Below are 18,317 nucleotides of genomic sequence, written 5' to 3'. Positions count from 1 at the left end.
CAAGACTTTGCTCCCAATCAAACAACTCATAAATAGATCTGAATCCTGTACTCAGTTCTCACTGTCTACAAAGCCAGTGACTTTTAGTCCTTATACTATATTACTTGCTAGTCATTGATTAAATTTATTTAAATTCATGGCCCTAGTGTCAACATAAAACTTTCTAATCATCTTACAAATACACATTATTAAGTTGGTATAAATATATAACTTAAATTTCCACTTGTTTTTGGAAAAGAACTAATACATCTTTAAAGATCATCCTCCTGAACATAGGCACTAACTTAACGAACACAGATTTAGAAGAAATGTAATGTCCCTTGTATTTACAATGAAATTTTATGATATGAATTCATTTTCATACATTGATAAAATTTTGTTATAAAACCACATCACAGAATCTCAAGGTTAGATGCACATTCAAGGTTGAAGTATCTTTGAATGAGTGATAGTCGCTCAGTCGTGTTTGACTCTTAGTAACCCCGTGGACTGTAGCCTGCCAGGCTCCTCTCTCCATGAATACTGGAGAATCTTTAAAATCCTTTCTAATAGGATCTCGGGCTTCCTGGGTGGCTCAGTGGTAAAGAATCTGCTGGCAGTGCAGGAGCCACAGGAGATTCGGGTTTGATCCCTGGTTCGGGAAGATCCCGCGAAGGAGGGCGTGGCAACCACTCCAGTATTCTTGCCTGGAGACTCCCCATGGACAAAGGAGCCTGGTGGGCTACAGTCCATAGGGTTGCAAAGAGTCAGACACGACTGAAGAGACTTAGCAAACAAGCCCATAATAAATTTCATCAAGGGATGGCCCAGTTTCTGCTTAAGAACTTTGAATGGGGGCAACATCCAGGACCGTGGGGGCTGATTGACAAGGGGGAGGAGCATGTAGGATCCCTGCTGCTGGGCAAAGGTAAAATGGGGCTGCCTGGAAGCTGCTTAGTCATTTTTGTCTCAGTTGTAGCAATATAGTGTTAGCCTAGAAGCTGGAACTATTGGTAACAGTTTTTGCTACCTAATCTTTCCCAAACTCACTCCATGGTTTACAGATTATAGTTTGAGTGTCTGTGGTGGATTCAAAACAGCCAAAGATTATTTGGCTCTTCTTCCAGTGAGAGATGGGGGTCTATGCCCCTTCTTTTGGAGTCTGGCTGGCCTCTATGACTGCTCTAATTAGCAGAATTCAATAAAAGTGTTGCTTCCAGTTCTCAGGTACAGCCTAAGGAGACTGGCAGCTTTAATGTTCTGGGAGCTGTCTTTTTGGGAACCCTGAGGTCTGATTGATGAAATTTGACAATCTTGAGCCTAGCATGCTAGGGAGACTATTGTGATTGATGAGCTCAGCTTCCCCCCCCCGCCCACCCCTCCACTTTTATTAAGGAACTGAATTTATAGTGAAGTCTCCCTGCACTAACCCATGCATCAGCTGAATACTGCTGAGTGACCTTAGTTGATGCTTCATAGAACAGAAGAATCATCTAAATAGTGAAAATCACTCAGTTGTGTCCAACTCTTTGTGACCCCATGGACTACACAGTCCATGGAATTCTCCAGGCAGGAATACTGGAGTGGGTGGCCTTTCCCTTCTCCAGGGATCTTCCCAACCAAATTCCTGACCTGTGACTTTATGAGTTCTGGTAAAATGGTTAAAGTCACTGAGTTTGAGGAACTGTGTAACACAGTGGTAGATAACTGGAGCATATCTGTGGGATCAGTGAGGGTTGTCCAATCTAAATTGGCTTCAACTGGTCTCACCTGCATTCAGTCACATGTCTGTGGATCAGGTGGGGACTTTCATCCAGATTGTCTTGGGCTGGAGCAGCTTACCTGGGCCAGCTCTGCTCTGTGTGTCTTTCATTGTCTTTTGTGACAAGCAAGCTCAGCCATGCATATCCTTCTCATGGCAAAGGCCAAAGTGCAAGACAGCAAGTAGAAACATGTAAGGGCTCTTGAAACTTAGACTTGGAAATGGTGCCCTGTTATTTCCACCTCATTCTACTGGCCAAAGTCACATGGCTGAACTCAAAGTCAAAGGATTGGAGTATAGACCTCATTCTTCATGGGAGACCGTGAAAAACCTATATAGCAAAGAGTATGAGTACAGGGAAGGATGGGAGACAATTGGAGACAATAATGCAATCTACTACTTCATTTCAGTTTAGAAAAAATTTATGGGATACATATTGTCCTAGGCCCTGGGGACATAGAAACAAAAGAGACGCAACTTTCTACTCTTGAAATGCTTACAGTCTGGGCAACTTTCAGGAGGAGTAAAAGGGCTTTTACTATATTTATGTTAACTGGGGAACCTCAATCTCCTTTTAGATCTTTGCTTCTAACCCCTCTGTTAAGATTTATATCTATGTTTATCTTCAGACTTAGCATTTAAGTCATGTTTTTTGTTCTAGTGACTTAGAGTTTGGTCAAGTGCCCTCACTTGCTAGACTCATTGTGAAGGTTTTGCGGGCTGGTTTTCGTGTGTTTACACAAATATGAAAACAATCTATAGTTAAAAGGAAATAATATCTGTGCACCATCAGTCAGGTTGCTATCAGCACTTTTGGAAAGGGATTCATGTTTTCCTCATCTCCAAGTTCTTAGGGAGCCTCATCAAATCTTCAAGTACTGATGACATTATCCTTTAATATCTACATTTAAATTGGGAAGCAGGAAGCCACATTACAAGGAAGATACTTATGAGGACAATCCACACCCTCAGTCAGGGACACCAAACACCTTCCCAAAATTGGTTAGCTCTGTTCTTTCCTTTCTGTGGACCTTTAGCCTCTTTTTGGATGGGCTGTGCTCCCCTCTGTAACTGCCCCACACAAGTATGTTCCATGATCAGAGCCAGACATCTCATCTCTCTTCTTCCTCATGTCTCCCATTAAGTTCCCATTTCTTGTTTGTGAGAAACCACTTTCTCCCACTGCAGGGCCTTAGGTGGGCTCTGTGAAGGGCCTAACTCGGCTTGTTGTGCAGCATCTCTGATCACTCATTCATCCCCAGGCAGCCCAGCACAGCAAGGAGTGGTTGGGTTGATTTTGGAGTCAAATGGATTTAGGTTTTAATCCCAGCTCTGCTCCAGACTAATACTGTGATCTCAGGCAGGCTACTCAACCTCTCTTTGCCTCAGTTTTATAATCCATTATGTGGGCATAGTAAATCTTACTTTTCATGGTTTATGTGTGATGTAATTATAATAATAATTATAAATTGCCTGGAAAATGCCTGTCATGATCTCATTGTTAGTTTTCTCCCTTCCCCCGTTCAACAGCTATCTCTTATTTGCCACCTCAGGACTGGTTTACCAAGGGGCTATCATAACATGTTTTCAGGATCAAAAATAACTTGCTGTGCCAAGGAGAATAATACAGATATATTTCAGTGAGGAAAAAAAAAAAAACCCTGGTTATTTCCCTATATAACCTCATTTGCTTAAAAGAACATAAACAATGGCAGAACATTAATACAGCATTTTGTAAACTCGAATTATTTTTATAGCAAAGTGGTGAGAAAATTGAAAGTGTCTAGTATTTCACTTTCCATATTTTGTACTTTGGCTTTTTGCCATGTTTGGATATTTACTGCAGACAGGATCCTTACTGATTTTATTTATCTTTATTTGTATGACCCAGCACAGTTCCTGACTCTTCTTAGATGCTCAAGTAAATGTTTGTTGAACAAATGAATGTTTCATTGAATGCAATTGTATGAACTCATGAAAGTTGAATTGTATTATATCTAAGCAGAATATTTTTGTGTCTGGTTTTGGCTGGGGCTGGGTTTAGCTGACTGATGCACAGTGACCACGTGTATGTGTTCAATCTTACAGGGATGGGGGAAGAAGGGGTGCAAGATCTGTATTTGGAGAGATGCTTTATAACCATCTGCTCTTCACACTTTCCTCTTTGCTTTTGTAGTTTCTTATCTTTGCTACTAGATTGTCAACCCCCTGAGGGCAGAAGCCATCCGTTCAGTTCAGTTACTCAGTTGTGTCCAACTCTTTGCAACCCCATGGGCTGCAGCATGTCAGGCTTCCCTGTCCATCACCAACTCCTGGAGTTTGCTCAAACTCATTCCATTGAGTCAGTGATGCCTTCCAACCATTTCATCCTCTGTCAGCCCCTTCTCCTCCTGTCTTCAATCTTTCCCAGACTCAGGGGCTTTTTCAGTGAGTCAGTTCTTTGCATCAGGTGGCCAAAGTATTGGAGTTTCTGCTTCAGCATCAGTTCTTCCAATGAATATTCAGGACTGATTTCCTTTAGGATGGACTGGTTTGATTTCCTTGCAGTCCAAGGGACTCTCAAGAGTCTTCTCCAACACCACAGTTCAAAACCATCAATTCTTTGGTGCTCAGCTTTCTTTATAGTCCAACTCTCACATCCATGCGTGACTACTGGAAAAGCCATAGCTTTGACTAGACAGACCTTTGTGTCCATAACAGAGGCCATAGCTTAGTCTATAGTATCATATCTCACTACATATAATTTCTCAGTGCTTGTAACACTGTTAGTATTCAGTTAATGTTGGTTGAAAGGATAAATATAGTAGCAAAAGCAGCTTAAAAGAAGGTTCGCATTTTTGGATCTTTATATAATATTGGAAATACAGCATCCCTTATCCCTTCTCATCTGCTTTGATTTATATCTGTCTCCTCTAGTGCTCTTTCATTGATCCTACCCTTGGATTTATTGTCCTTTAATCTCATCTGTATAAATATCACATGATTTGTGGGGAAGGGTGGAGGCTTTGATATTAAACAGACCTGGATTTAAGTTCTGAATTAATAACTCGCAGATTGTGTGATCTTGATAAGGTACGTAAGCAATTAGTACCTGTTTTCTCATCTGTGAAGGTGAGTATGTCACCTGCCTGGCAGAGCTGCTTTGAGAACAGATTGGATTGATGAATGTAAGGTGCCTACTCTTTGTAGGGCTTCTATACACAGTAGATGTTACTATCTGTATTTCCACTCTCTTTAGTCTCTTACTATTTATCCTAATCATGCCTGCCTTTTCTGTTCAGAAGCCATGCATCTCTAACCCTGGCTATCTGTTAGCAGTCACTGGAATGCTGGGAGTTTTGCGGAATGGAATACTATGATCAAAATTTCATTTCATTAGGAACCTTATGTCCCTGTGAACATTGATAAAAACTTTAATAAGAATAGCCACTATTTGGCTTTTTAAAATAATACAAAGAGAAATGTGAGTTTTCAGAAAAAACCCCTCAAATTATAAAGCAAAGAATCAGAGAGTTAAATGACATGTGAAGAATATAAAGATATAGCATATATTTAAATTTATGACTTTTCATTCTCTCTCTCCATTTATTACAACAGATTCCAAAAGATTGCTGTCACAACAAGACTATTTTCCTGAGTAGATTTAAGGACACTTTACCAGGATTTTTTTCTTGAAATAATTGAGTTTGCTGAAATAAACTATTCAGCTCAATATTTTTCATCTCCCTCTAACATGAATGCATTTGATTCCTATAAATCTGAGTGAGATCAGTCAGGATTTTATACTTATTTGTTTTCCACAGAGTATATGAGCTAGTAAGAATATATGTTGCATTTATTATAGATCATGTTTTCTATTTGGCAAGATGATTTGAATGATTGAGAGCAATATTTTAGCACATGTAACAGTAGGAAAACAACCAGAAAGGAGAATTGAAGCAAATGTTCCTTACAGTGAGTACTTTAAGTCAATAAAATATTCTGTTGTGATTGAAGCATATGTTTACATATAAAATAGATAAATCATTTAGTATTATGCATACTGTTCATTCTTATGGTTCATTTATGTATATATATCCCTCTCATATAGGTATATATCTATATCATTTAGTCTTTTCATTTGGTTCTCACATGATATGTGTATATATTCCCATTGTATCTTTCAGCCTCAAACATGTGGATGTTTTCTTGGTTTTGTGCCATTTTTATTATTTTGGTTATTGCTAGTATGGACGCAGTAGCCAAGACCACACCATACACCAAATTCACGAAGAAATCTGAGGGAAAAGAGATGCCAAAGGGCCCAAAGCCATCCAGTGGCCTACCTCCAGAAGAAGGAGCCCCCTTCAGAGATGCGGCTGAAAGGGCAGAGCCAACCCCTGACCCCTTAGTCCTCGATTCTGCCTTTGATGCTGCCACTCTCTTCCCCTCCGAAAACCTCACTCTTGACACCGCTGATTTCTTCTTGAATTGCTGTGATTGTTGTTCATCTGGACCGGGGCAAAAGGGAGAACCGGGACAGACTGGAAAGCCAGGTATTTGAAAATACACGAAGCCATATATTTCCCACTTGTACAAACTTAGCGTTGAGAGGTAGTGGATTGGTGGTGGAATTGCCCGAGGGTTTCTACACCATCATGCCAGTGGGGCAAGCCTAGGTGTAACATTGTGACAAATGCAACGGGTTCTGTTGCCCAGTGTGCTAAGCAGAGTCACATGTGCAGCTATTAATATTAAAATGAAATGAGATTAAAATTTCAGTTCTTCAGTCACACTGGCCCCATTTCAAGTGCTCAGCAGCCACAAGTGGCCAAAGAGCAGCACAGATTCAGAGCATTTCCATCGTTGCAGAAGGTTCTATTGGATGGTGCTGGTCAGAGCAGAGACTGAGCCTCCCGACAGTAGACTGGTATGTGGTTCTTCCAGTTATGCAGTCATCTCATTAGTGGCTCATGTAAAAAGGTGACGTGAAAGTTCTGTGGTCTAGTGAGAATGAGTACTGACTGATGGATTTTGGGAGTGCTATTTGTAGTTAGGATTAGCAACAGAATACCTGTGAGGCGGAGAATAAAGGCAGGATTCAGTGTGCTTCTCATTGAAATTCTGAGGCAGCACTGTCTCCTTGCCCAATAGTCTTCATTGAACATCATGGTTAAATATTTCAAAGTTTCTAAATGTCTTTAATGCATACAGTACGAATATACTCTCACTTTTATTGTACTACGTTTCAGCTTTCCCATGTCCTACAGCAGTAAATTCAAGGTAAAAGTGAGACCAGAATGTCAGTTTCAAATCCACTATTCCCTGACAGAATTACATATAAATATTTGTTGTGTCTTGCCTGAAGGATTTAAAGTCATAGAATCAGAAATTCCACATCCTCATTAAGCTTTTCATTCATTTCATCCTATTGCAGATACCTTTTGGGAAATGTGATCGGTGTTTATGCAGAGGTGAAATTGAAGGGGAAGGGAGCTGGGTAGGAGTCTGGGGTCCCGAGATTTCAGAGTTGCCACAACATTACTGGCGACCTAATGAGACTAAGGAAATTATATTATTTACCAGGGTTTCTGTCAGTATCAAGCCTGGCTGGAAAGCTGCTTGGGGGGAGTGGGAGGTCAAGTAAACACAGCTGGTTGCTAAACTGTTTTCTAAGGCTGTAACATCCAGGACTTTTGTCTTACACTGATGGATTTAGCTAGGCTGTTCTCAGAGCTGAGACTCCAAATACCCAGGACATATATTCTAAAGGTGTGCCACGTTATTGGACTGCCTGGGGCATGCATATATCTTAGTCTGACTAGCTCTGCCATAGACAGACTGCTTGAGAGTTCAGAAGGTCAAGCTGTCACGGTCCTACCTTGGGGAAACTTCATTAGCACTCCAAGTGTCAGTTTCTAAAATAGTAAAATGGGATAAGAATAATGGCAGCTTCATGGAGTCGTCAAGAGAACTGAATGAGGTTATATACAAGGTCTCAGTGTGATGCCTAGAATAGACACATGCTCAATAAACTGTGTTTATTTTTCTGGTTAGCTGTAGTAGGAGTCTTTTCTTATCCTGTGCAATATTCTGAACCTGATAGGATCCTGTTTTTGAGATTCATAGATATTTTTTCTAGCTTTACCAGTGTTTCAAAAACATTGTTTTCTTGTACTATTTATTTGTTTAATTGAAGCATAGATGATTTGCAGTGTTGTGTTAGATTCTGGTGTATGGCAAAGTGATTCAATTTATATATATATAAATGAAAAGAAAAAAGTGAAAGTGGGAGTCACTCAGTTCAGTTCAGTTCAGTTCAGTCACTCAGTCGTATCCAACTCTTTGTGATCCTCTGGTCTGTAACCTACCAGGATACTCCACCCATGGAATTTTCCAGGCAAGAATACTGGAGTGGGTTGCCATTGCCTTCATCAGGGGATCTTCCCAACCCAGGATTTGAACCTGGGTCTCCTGCATTGCATGCATATTCTTTACCATCTGAGTTACCAGAGAAGCCCATATATGCATATTCTTTTTCGTATTTTTCCATTACAGTTTATTACAGCATATTGAATATAGTTTCCTGTGATACATAGTAGGACCTTGTTGTTTATTTACTTTATATATACTAGTATATATCTGCTAATCCCATACTCTTAATTTATCCTTCCTGATTCCCTTCCCTCTTTGGTAACCATGATTTTGTCAAAAACATTGTAGTAATGTGTAATGTTTAATGTTGTATAAAAACAACATTAAACAAACTTGAAGATGAAAGTAAATCTGCTCAAACCCAACTATTTATTTTTTTCGTTATCTGTTAGTTCTTGGTCACATGAACACACATACATTACATATATCACATTTGTATCATCTACTGTGATATAAGTAATAACTGTAGATTTTAAAAAGTCATGAACCTAATTTTACAGTTTCTGAATGAAAGTATTTTGAAGTATACAGCTGTATCTAATATCTTGCAAAGATAAAATTCCATTTGAAACTTTTATCTCCAGCTTCTTTCATTAATTCAGTTATGATAATAGCTACCTATCACTGTTTCCATTGTTTCCCCATCTATTTGCCATGAAGTGATGGGATTGGATGCCATGATTTTAGTTTTTTGAATGTTGAGTTTTAAGCCAGCTTCTTCACTCTCCTCTTTCACTTTCATCAAGAGATTCTTTAGTTCCTCTTCACTTTCTGCCATAAGGGTGGTGTTATTTACATATCTGAGATTATTGATACTTCTCCTGGCAAGCTTGATTCCAGCTTGTGCTTCATCCAGCCCTGCATTTAGCATGATGTACTCTGCATATAAGATAAATAAGCAGGCTGACAATATACACCTTAATGTACTTCTTTCTCAGTTTGGAACCAGTCTGTTCCATGTCCGGTTCTAACTGTTGCTTCTTGACCTGCATACAGATTTCTCAGGAGGTAGGTTAGGTGGTCTGGTCTTCCCATCTCTTTAAGAATTTTCCACAGTTTGTTGTGATCCACACAATCAAAGGCTTTAGCTAGTAAATGAAGCAGATGTTCTTCTGGAATTCTCTTGCTTTTTTCTGTGATCCAATGGATGTTGACAATTTGATCTCTGGTTCCTCAGGCTTTTCTAAATCCAGCTTGAACATCTGGGAGTTCTTGGTTCACATACTGTTGAAACCTAGCTTGGAAAATTTTCAGCATTACTTTACTAGCATGTGAGATGAGTGCAATTGTGTGGTAGTTTGAACAAGTCTTTGGCACTGCCCTTCTTGGGATTGGAGTGAAAACTGACCTTTTCCAGTCCTGTAGCCACTGCTGAGTTTTCCAAATTTGCTGGTATTCTGAGTGCAGCACTTTAACAGCAATATCTTTTAGGACTGGAAATAGCTTAGCTGGAATTCCATCACCTCTAGTAGCTTTGTTCATAGTGGTGCTTCCTAAGGCCCAGTTGACTTTGCACTCCAAGATGTCTGGGCTCCAAAATCACTGCAGATGGTGACTGCAGCCATGAAATTAAAAGATGCTTGCTCCTTGGAAGAAAAGCTATGACAAACCTAGACAGCATATTAAAATGCAGAGACATTACTTTGTCAACAAAGTCCATACAGTCAAAAATCTGATTTTCCAGTAGCTATGTATGGATGTGAGAGTTGGGCCATAGAGAAAGTACAGCACTGAAGAATTGATGCTTTTGAAATGTGGTACTGGAGAAGACTCTTGAGAGTCCCTTGGACTGCAAGGAGATCAAACTAGTCAGTCTTAAAGGAAATCAATCCTGAGTATTCATTGGAAGGACTGATGCTGAAGCTGAAACTCCAGTACTTTGACCACCTGATTCGAAGAACTGACTCTTTGGAAAAGACCCTGGTGCTGGGAAAGATTGAAGGCAGGAGGAGACGGGGACAGCAAAGGATGAGATGGTTGGATGGCATCACTGATTCAATGGACATGAGTTTGAGTAAGCTCTGAGAGTTGGTGGACAGGGAAGCCTGGCGTGCTGCAGTCCATGGGGTCATAAAGAGTCAGACATGACCGAGCTACCTACTGTGTGCCAAGAACTCTTAAGCACTTTATTGTTTCTCATCTTTGTAGAAAATGTTTAAAATATTATTACATGTCAGTTGATGATTTAATTGCATTTCAGAGAATTTTATGTAATTCTAGAGGTCATGTAACCTGAGAGTGTTCAACTTGGAATCAAACTAAATTTTTGCAGCTTCCAGCCCCAGCTGTTCAATTAAGTCTAGTCTTCTGTTATTTACACTAAACTAACCATGATGTCGGAGAAGGCAATGGCACCCCACTCCAGTACTCTTGCCTGGAAAATCCCATGGATGGAGGAGCCTGGTGGGCTGCAGTCCATGGGGTTGCTAAGAGTCGGATACGACTGAGCGACTTGACTTTCACTTTTCACTTTCATGCATTGGAGAAGGAAATGGCAACCCGCTCCAGTGTTCTTGCCTTGGGAATCCCAGGGACGGGGATCCTGGTGGGCTGCCGTCTATGGGGTTGCACAGAGTCGGACATGACTGAAGTGACTTAGCAGCAGCAGCAACCATGATGTAGATGGAAGAGTAGCCCCAGTACCCCTTGTACTCTGCAGACACTTGCTTTGTGCTCCCTGTGCCAAACTGGACACTGCCCTTTATCATTTCCCTCATGACCACATTAGGCATTTGGGTGTCATGAAGAAGGGGGTCATTGCACAGTGACTGACTGACCTTGCTTGCTTCTGCCCCACTCCACCCTCCCATTTATTTTCCATTACTTTCCTTTCTGCTCTTCCTGCTTTTCTAGACAGAGGAGCTTAACCACTGTTTAAGTGTGCCTTCAGCCTTAACCTCTGTTGCAAGCAATTTATTAAAGTGCTTCATCCAAACAAATACAATGTTCTTTCAAAAAGGAAATTCGACAGATTGAATATAATTTTCTGCATTCCATCAGCATTAATTATAATAATTAAGATGAAAGATTACAATTTAATTGAGTGCACTTATCTATAGGGTTAACTTTCAAAGAAACTGGCCACAAATTATTCTAGTCAGGGGTTGCAAAACAGTTCCTATGCTTAAACAAGGCTGGAGTTGTAGGAAGGATAATTGTCTTTGGCCTGGGTCTATGTGTGGTCCAGGTAAGTGGAAGGGATCCAGGCTGCTGGGACAAGCAAGGAACTAGTGATGTTATGAACCCCGCACCATCTGCCCCTTGGCCTTCTTTACCCTGATCGCTAGGTCTGTTCATGGTCTTTTCCATTGCTGTTTTTCCCGAAATACTCATCTTTTCTTTTTGGTCTTGGAAAATTCTAATTTGTTCATTGTGTCTTAGCTTAATGCCCCTTTTTTCCCCAGGATGTCTACTCTGTTCCCATAAGTTAATTTTTTTTAACCACAATCTACAATAGGAACTTCTTCGTTTCTTCACATTGCTAACAGCAGTGTAGCCATTTCTATTTATTTTTGTGGTAATTTGCTCACGTTTCTCTTTTATGGGCTCTCAGCTCCATGGGGGAAAAGGGGCTGCTGGAATGTTGATGGCTGATTCCTGACACCTAGCTGGATGCTTGATGTATAGGACTCTGCAGTAGTTCCTGAGTCAATGAATAAGAGAAGGAATGGGAAAACCCACAGTGCTAGGTATTCTGGTTTTACTTCTTATTTGAAAGTGCAGTCCACATGAGCTTAATAGTCAGGTATTTTGTTCCTATTGTTTGATATAGTACTGCTTCTCTGAATCATTTGATCACTGCCATGAATTCAGTGACAAGTACTAATGGGCTCAATTTATCTATTCAGGTAGTGCAAAATTGCAAATCAGACAAAAATATTGTCCTTAGAACTCTGTAATAGTTTATTTTCACCCAGATCTTATCATTACTACACTGACAGTCATTGGCATCAATAAAGTGACTGCTTTTTTTGAACTAGTGAATTTCAAAAGAGAATTTTCCTGCCCTGATGGTTTTTAAATCTCATTTCCAGGTTTTAAGGGAGAGGCTGGTAATATAGGGATCCCAGGGTCACCAGGAATTGTTGGACCCCAAGGTCCAAAAGGCCAGAAAGGAGAGAAAGGTAGGTGATTATATTCATTTCATGTTGAAACTCAACAGATGTTCTGCATCATTTTTAAGAAGAGCAGCTTGCTAAGAAAATACCAGCTTCTTGCAGGTGGATCAAGTTTTTAAAATGTAAAAACTTGGTAAGACATAGTGTGAGTTACATTTGATATTAAAATGTTAACTTTATAAATAGCCAATTGAGAATTTTAAACTTGCCTGGTAATCTCTCTTTCACAATACACACACACACACACACACACACCTTTCCTATTTCTCATAGTCCACCTGGCTGACCCAGTGACTGGGAGCCACAGGGCATACACATTCTGGGGAAGTGTACTTTTCTTTTTTTTTTTTAATTAGCCAACAGCTTGAAGTTTGCAGGGTCTTAATTCCCTGATCAGGGATCAAACCCATGTCGTCTGCAGTGGAACACAGAGCCCTAACCACTGGACTGTCAGAGAATTCAAGGGGATCTTTTCCTATATATTCCCATTTGAGTTCTTCTTTATGATGCAAATTAACTTCCTACTAGATAAAACTAATCAGAGCAGGCAATCCTCTAGAATATTCCATTTAGGCAAATGGCCTACCTGCTAAGAAAAATATGACATATCCTTTAGCTCACCCTCAAATCAGGGGTGTGTCAATGGTGGGAAGAAAACTGAATTAAAATAGAAGACATCAGGCTAATTGCAGTGACCTTGGACCCATCACTTTACCTCACCTGGATATTGAGGGACTAGACTATATATTTCTTTATACTCTGTTTAAAGAAGATCTGTTGTTTTGTGTGCTTTACTAGATCTTTTCCAGCTCAGAAATTCTATAATTCCATAGATTTATCAGCAAAGAGGGTGTCCTGCCCAGGGAAATCCCTGGCTCTGTAAGTGCTTTGAGGTATTGAAGGAAGGTTACAGATTCATTGGGACATTTAGAAATTCCTCAGGGAATACCACCAGCCTGTAGAAATACCATCTATCCATCAAGGTAAATGTTTTAGCCTCAGTGTCACATGTCAAAAAATCTAATATCATCTATACATCACACTCTGCATGGCTCAGGAACTGCCTAACTCATTTCTAGTAGAACATTCAGTGAAGTAATTACTCAAAAAAGATGCTAAGGTAAGAGAGAGCCACTTCACACTTGTCAGTTAGGCGATTTTCATTCTCGGAAACATTTAATCCTTCTGTGGCTGAATTATGTTAGCAGAAAGCTCTGTGAAATAAAGATGAGTGATGAACTTCCCCAGTGATTCATACATTTGGAAGTTAGACTTCTGCAAGTAGAAGAAAAAAACAGGGAAGTATTGTAAAATAAAGTTCTTAAGAATATGCTTCTGATGAAGGATCAAAAGTAGAAATTCATTTAGCCAGTCTATAAAGTGACAACTGTACTTTCCTTTTACTTCCACTTAACTTGGACTCTTGCTTAAGACTTACAGTGAAAAAAAATAAATGAGTAGTATGACTGCATTTTGGATAATTTTATCTGATTGAGTAAGTTCATTGTAAGTAGTTAAACTCTTTAAATGAACTCAAGAATCAGAATAACTGTGCAGTGAAGGTCAGGATATGAATATTGACAAGGACTGGGAATAGAATTATTCCTTCACTTCCATTCATAGTTATGTTCCCTTGAAAGGTACACAGAATTTTCCTGATGGCCTATGGGTTAATTTCCAAAATTTAAATTTCATGTGGAATGATAATGGAGGAGCCATTATCAGTTACTTAGAAAACTCTGCTGACTGGCTTATGGTGGGGGCGGGGGGTGGATTTCTCTAGCTAGTCTTATGAAATTTGGCTGAGTCTCTTCTCATGACTTTTAATTTGGTTTAGGGTTTCTTTTTTCCTTGCAAAAATGGAACAAAATATGTTGGTTATATCATAAATAATATGGCTGGCAAATTGATGCCAACCAATATTATATACAATCATGTTTGACTCTGTACAGATTTCTAAACTTTTTCATGCCTACGTTTCTTCTGTGATAAAAGTGTTGACAAAAATATCTGCTCTATCTTTCTTGATGGGAAATGCTACAGACTTTTGGAAATGAAAAACGTCCCAGGTGATGAAATGTGCTTTGTTATGTGAGTTTCTCTGTTATATTAGAGACTGTTTTATTATCAAATAAATGTTAATATTATATTTAAAAAGGTTGAAATGTAAAAATTCATGGTAAGAGTTTGGAACATTACATGGTGCAAAGTAAATGCTAAGTGAGAGTTAGTTATTGTTATTACTATTATTTTTGCTATTATTTACAATTAAAATAAATCTAGAGTGGCTGTACTATAATATCTTTGGCCTTTGGCCAGGCCCATATAAAAGTTCATTTTGTGGTAATACAGCAAATATCTAAACCCCTGGATATTTTAATTTTTTTCAAACATGAATTTTCAGTTTTATAATTTGCCCAAAGATCATATGAAAAACATGCAAACAAAAAGAAAATCAGCTTTTCCTTGATGCTCTATGTATGTCAAGGACAATATTTTTTTCCTAAGTGGGTTTTTACCACAAATAGTTTTAGCTGATTGCAAAATGTTGTACTCTGTGTCAGCTTATATAGTGCATGGCACTATTTCTCAGACATTGTGAGGAATATAAAAAAGAGGACTTTTTAACTGTCATTCAAAATTCATAATAGGAAGCACACAAACACAGACATATATAATGTAAAGCAGAATATCATGAGTTTTGTATGAGATCTGAAAAGCTACAAGATTGCTGAGGCAAAAGCTGAACTCTGATGAAGAGATTTGGCACTACCTCCAAATCCTTTAAATGGCTTACCATCAATTGGAATAAAATGTTCCTAATGATGCTCAATGAATTCTTTTCCCATATTGTCTTTACCTTTACACATTTTGATAAAGGAAACAATGGAATGTGACACAGGTGTGAAATAGATGTTAGTTATATCATGGTTAATATAGCTGGAAAAAAGCTAATCTTGGTATCATTTTAGGATTCAAGGGAGAACGTGGAGACCAAGGAGCAAGTGGAGTTCCAGGATACCCAGGAAAGCCTGGAGAACCAGGTAGCTTATCAGTTCAGTTCAGTTCAGTTCAGTTGCTCAGTCATGTCCGACTCTTTGAGACCCCATGAACCACAGCATGCCAGGTCTCTCTGTCCATCACCAACTCCTGGAGCCTACCCAAACTCATGTCCATCGAGTCAGTGATGCCATCCAACCATCTCATCCTCTGTCATCCCCTTCTCCTCCCGCCCTCAATCTTTCCCAGCATCAGGGTCTTTTCAAATGAGTCAGCTGTTTGCATCAGTTGGCCAAAGTATTGGAGTTTCAGCTTCAACATCAGTCCTTCCAATGAACACCCAGGACTGATCTCCTTTAGGATAGACTGGTTGGATCTCCTTGCAGTCCAAGGGACTCTCAAAAGCTTATCAGTATATCTATTGTGTGCGGTCACATGTGTGGTATAGCCTTTAATTTTCTTCCTGTTTGTATTTAAAGTTATCAAGGAGGTCAAAGGGAAATATAAATTAATAATCTAATAATTCAGTGTACTGATTGGTGGAATGTCACCAGCACTAGTTTGGGAGTCTGGAGATGATAGAAGTATCTGAGCTCTGCTCCTCTCTCTAGCTGTCCTTGGGGAAAAGATACCTCAATCTTTCCGGGTTGAGGTTCTTTCCCTGGAAGATTTGATGGGCAATGTGGAGATGTATGAGAATAGCTGGATTGGACCAAAACGCAAAGTGTAATAGAACACAATGGGCAACTATAGTTCTAATACTGCCTCATCTTAACAGTAAATACACAATATCTAAGTATAAGCTATTGCTTTTCAGTAGCGTTAGCTCTTCCCCTTATGAGAGAGTAGCTTTATTTGAATGATTCAGTGTAAGAGTCTCCTCTGCGCCGCCATTGCTCAGGGGAGAACCAGACTTCCAGTTCCAGTTAGGAGGTTGTATTTCCTTTTGTGAGCTCTCTGATAATAGCCTCAGCTGGTAAAGAACCTGCCTGCCAATGTAGGAGATGCAAGAGATGCAGGTTTGATCTCTGGGTCAGGAAGATCCCCTGGAGAAGGAAATGGCATCCTAGTCCAGGATTCTTGCCTGGGAAATCCCATGGACAGAGGAGCCTGGAGGGTTACAGTCCATGGGGCAGCAAAAAAGTTGAACACAGACTGAGCACGTACATACACTGATAATAGCATCCTGGTCATACCCTATGTGAGCCTTAACCATGATTTAAATTTTCCATTTCAGGTGGAATTGGTCCTAAGGGGGACACAGGAAACATTGGCCCAACGGGAGTGAAAGGACAAAAAGGCTCGAAGGGGGACACGTGTGCCAATGGTACCAAAGGAGATAAAGGAGACAGAGGGCCTATAGGAGCACCAGGCTTGAATGGAGAGCCTGGTGCCAAGGGAGAGAAGGGCGAAGTGGGGGACAAGGGCTACTCTGGAGATTCCGGGGAGAGGGGAGAAAAGGGAGAAAAAGGCGAGGAGGGCATGAAAGGAGAGAAAGGCAGCAAAGGAGATAATGGAATGGAAGGGAAAAGTGGCTCAGATGGCCTTCCTGGGGTGCCAGGTGATCCAGGAGTCAAAGGAGAAAAGGGAGAGTTGGGAATTCCTGGTCTCATGGGACCCGTGGGACCCAAGGGCGAGCTGGGGAGCAAAGGGGTCAGGGGGTCGATCGGGAAGAAGGGTTCTCGGGGCCTCAAGGGCTCCAAGGGGGAGCAGGCCAGAGTCCCACGGTCGGCTTTCAGTGCTGCTTTATCCAAGCCCTTCCCTCCTCCCAATGCCCCTATCAAGTTTGATAAGGTTCTCTATAATGACCAAGGGAATTATAGCCCTGTCACTGGGAAATTTAACTGTAGTATTCCTGGGGCCTACGTTTTCTCCTACCATATCACCGTGAGGGGCCGACCTGCTCGGATCAGCCTGGTGGCCTGGAACAGGAAGCAGTTCAAGTCCAGAGAGACGCTCTATGGCCATGAAATAGACCAGACCTCTCTCCTCATCATCCTGAAATTAAGAGCAGGGGACCAAGTCTGGCTGGAAGTTTCAAAGGATTGGAATGGGGTGTATGTCAGTGCTGAGGATGACAGCATTTTTACTGGGTTCCTTTTGTACCCAGATGAAAACCCTAGCATTTCACCATGATCTTATGTCTTCAACACTGTAGTTTGGGTTTAGTAGAAGTCAAGTAACATTGGGTAGTGCTGTTGGAAAAAATAACCTTTGTTATTTTCACGATTATAAAAATAATACAGAAAAATTAAGAAAAAATGATATCACTTAGGTTGAATAATTCCTATTTTAAGACATCACCTTTAAGAATATTTACACATAGTTGAGAGCATGTATCTATTAATTTTGTAGCTAGGTTTTTTCATTTTAGCATTATAATGGCATTTCTTATGTCCTTTAAATAACAATATCTGTATATAAAATATGAAGATTTATAATAAATATATTCTTACTAAATATTTCCTATATTTCATAAAAATGTATATAACTCTTTTCTTTGTGAATATGAGGCTAACAGCTAACATACAGTGGGCAGATATTTCTCAGAAATTTCTAATTCTGTTGGGAGGATTGCCTGCCAATGAAATGGAACTAGTCCCATGTTAGTTTAATTCAGGGTGAAAACACAGAAAGAATAATAAAGACTAGCTAAAGTATCTTTAAAATTAATCACTGTGTAAGTGTTTGCTCATAAAAAGCCTGCATTATATGGACTTGTGTGTTGGGTAAATGGTAAAAAGAAAGTTGATAAAGATATTGCTCATTATAGCAAAGATCCAACCATTCATCTAATTATTGTGCTTAGAAGAATTAAATGACCCCCCAAAAGATTCCAGAGGAAAATTAAATCATTATTGATCTAAAATTTCAGTCCTTTCTTTATGGAAGAACATTTAATTTGGATAAATTCTTTGGCTTCATTATCATCTCTAAAATAATTAATTCTGGTTATTCAGTAATAACACTGCTGGAACAGGTGAGTATTGGGAATTCATTTGCAATGTGACTATTTAATACTGTGAATATATAATAACTTAGCA

General features: G+C 39.8%; 1 protein-coding gene across 1 annotated transcript in view; it reads left to right on the top strand.

Annotated features, from left to right (window-relative positions):
- The window catches only part of OTOL1 (otolin 1), a 41,371-nt gene extending 23,773 nt beyond the window's left edge, over positions 1–17,598 (top strand). Inside the window, exons 2-5 of the mRNA XM_019967897.2 lie at positions 5,908–6,276; positions 12,190–12,279; positions 15,246–15,317; positions 16,511–17,598. Of these exons, the coding sequence (XP_019823456.2) occupies positions 5,916–6,276; positions 12,190–12,279; positions 15,246–15,317; positions 16,511–17,409 (1,422 nt within the window). The 5' untranslated portion in view covers positions 5,908–5,915 and the 3' untranslated portion in view covers positions 17,410–17,598. The remainder of the gene's footprint in view (positions 1–5,907; positions 6,277–12,189; positions 12,280–15,245; positions 15,318–16,510) is intronic.
- The last annotated feature ends 719 nt before the right edge of the window (positions 17,599–18,317 follow it).

Source organism: Bos indicus, chromosome 1 (assembly GCF_029378745.1).
Source record: "Bos indicus isolate NIAB-ARS_2022 breed Sahiwal x Tharparkar chromosome 1, NIAB-ARS_B.indTharparkar_mat_pri_1.0, whole genome shotgun sequence".
In the NCBI taxonomy this organism is placed as follows: domain Eukaryota; kingdom Metazoa; phylum Chordata; class Mammalia; order Artiodactyla; family Bovidae; genus Bos; species Bos indicus.
The sequence above is the reverse complement of the archived record's forward strand: the minus strand, read 5'-3'. Positions and strand labels throughout refer to the sequence as shown.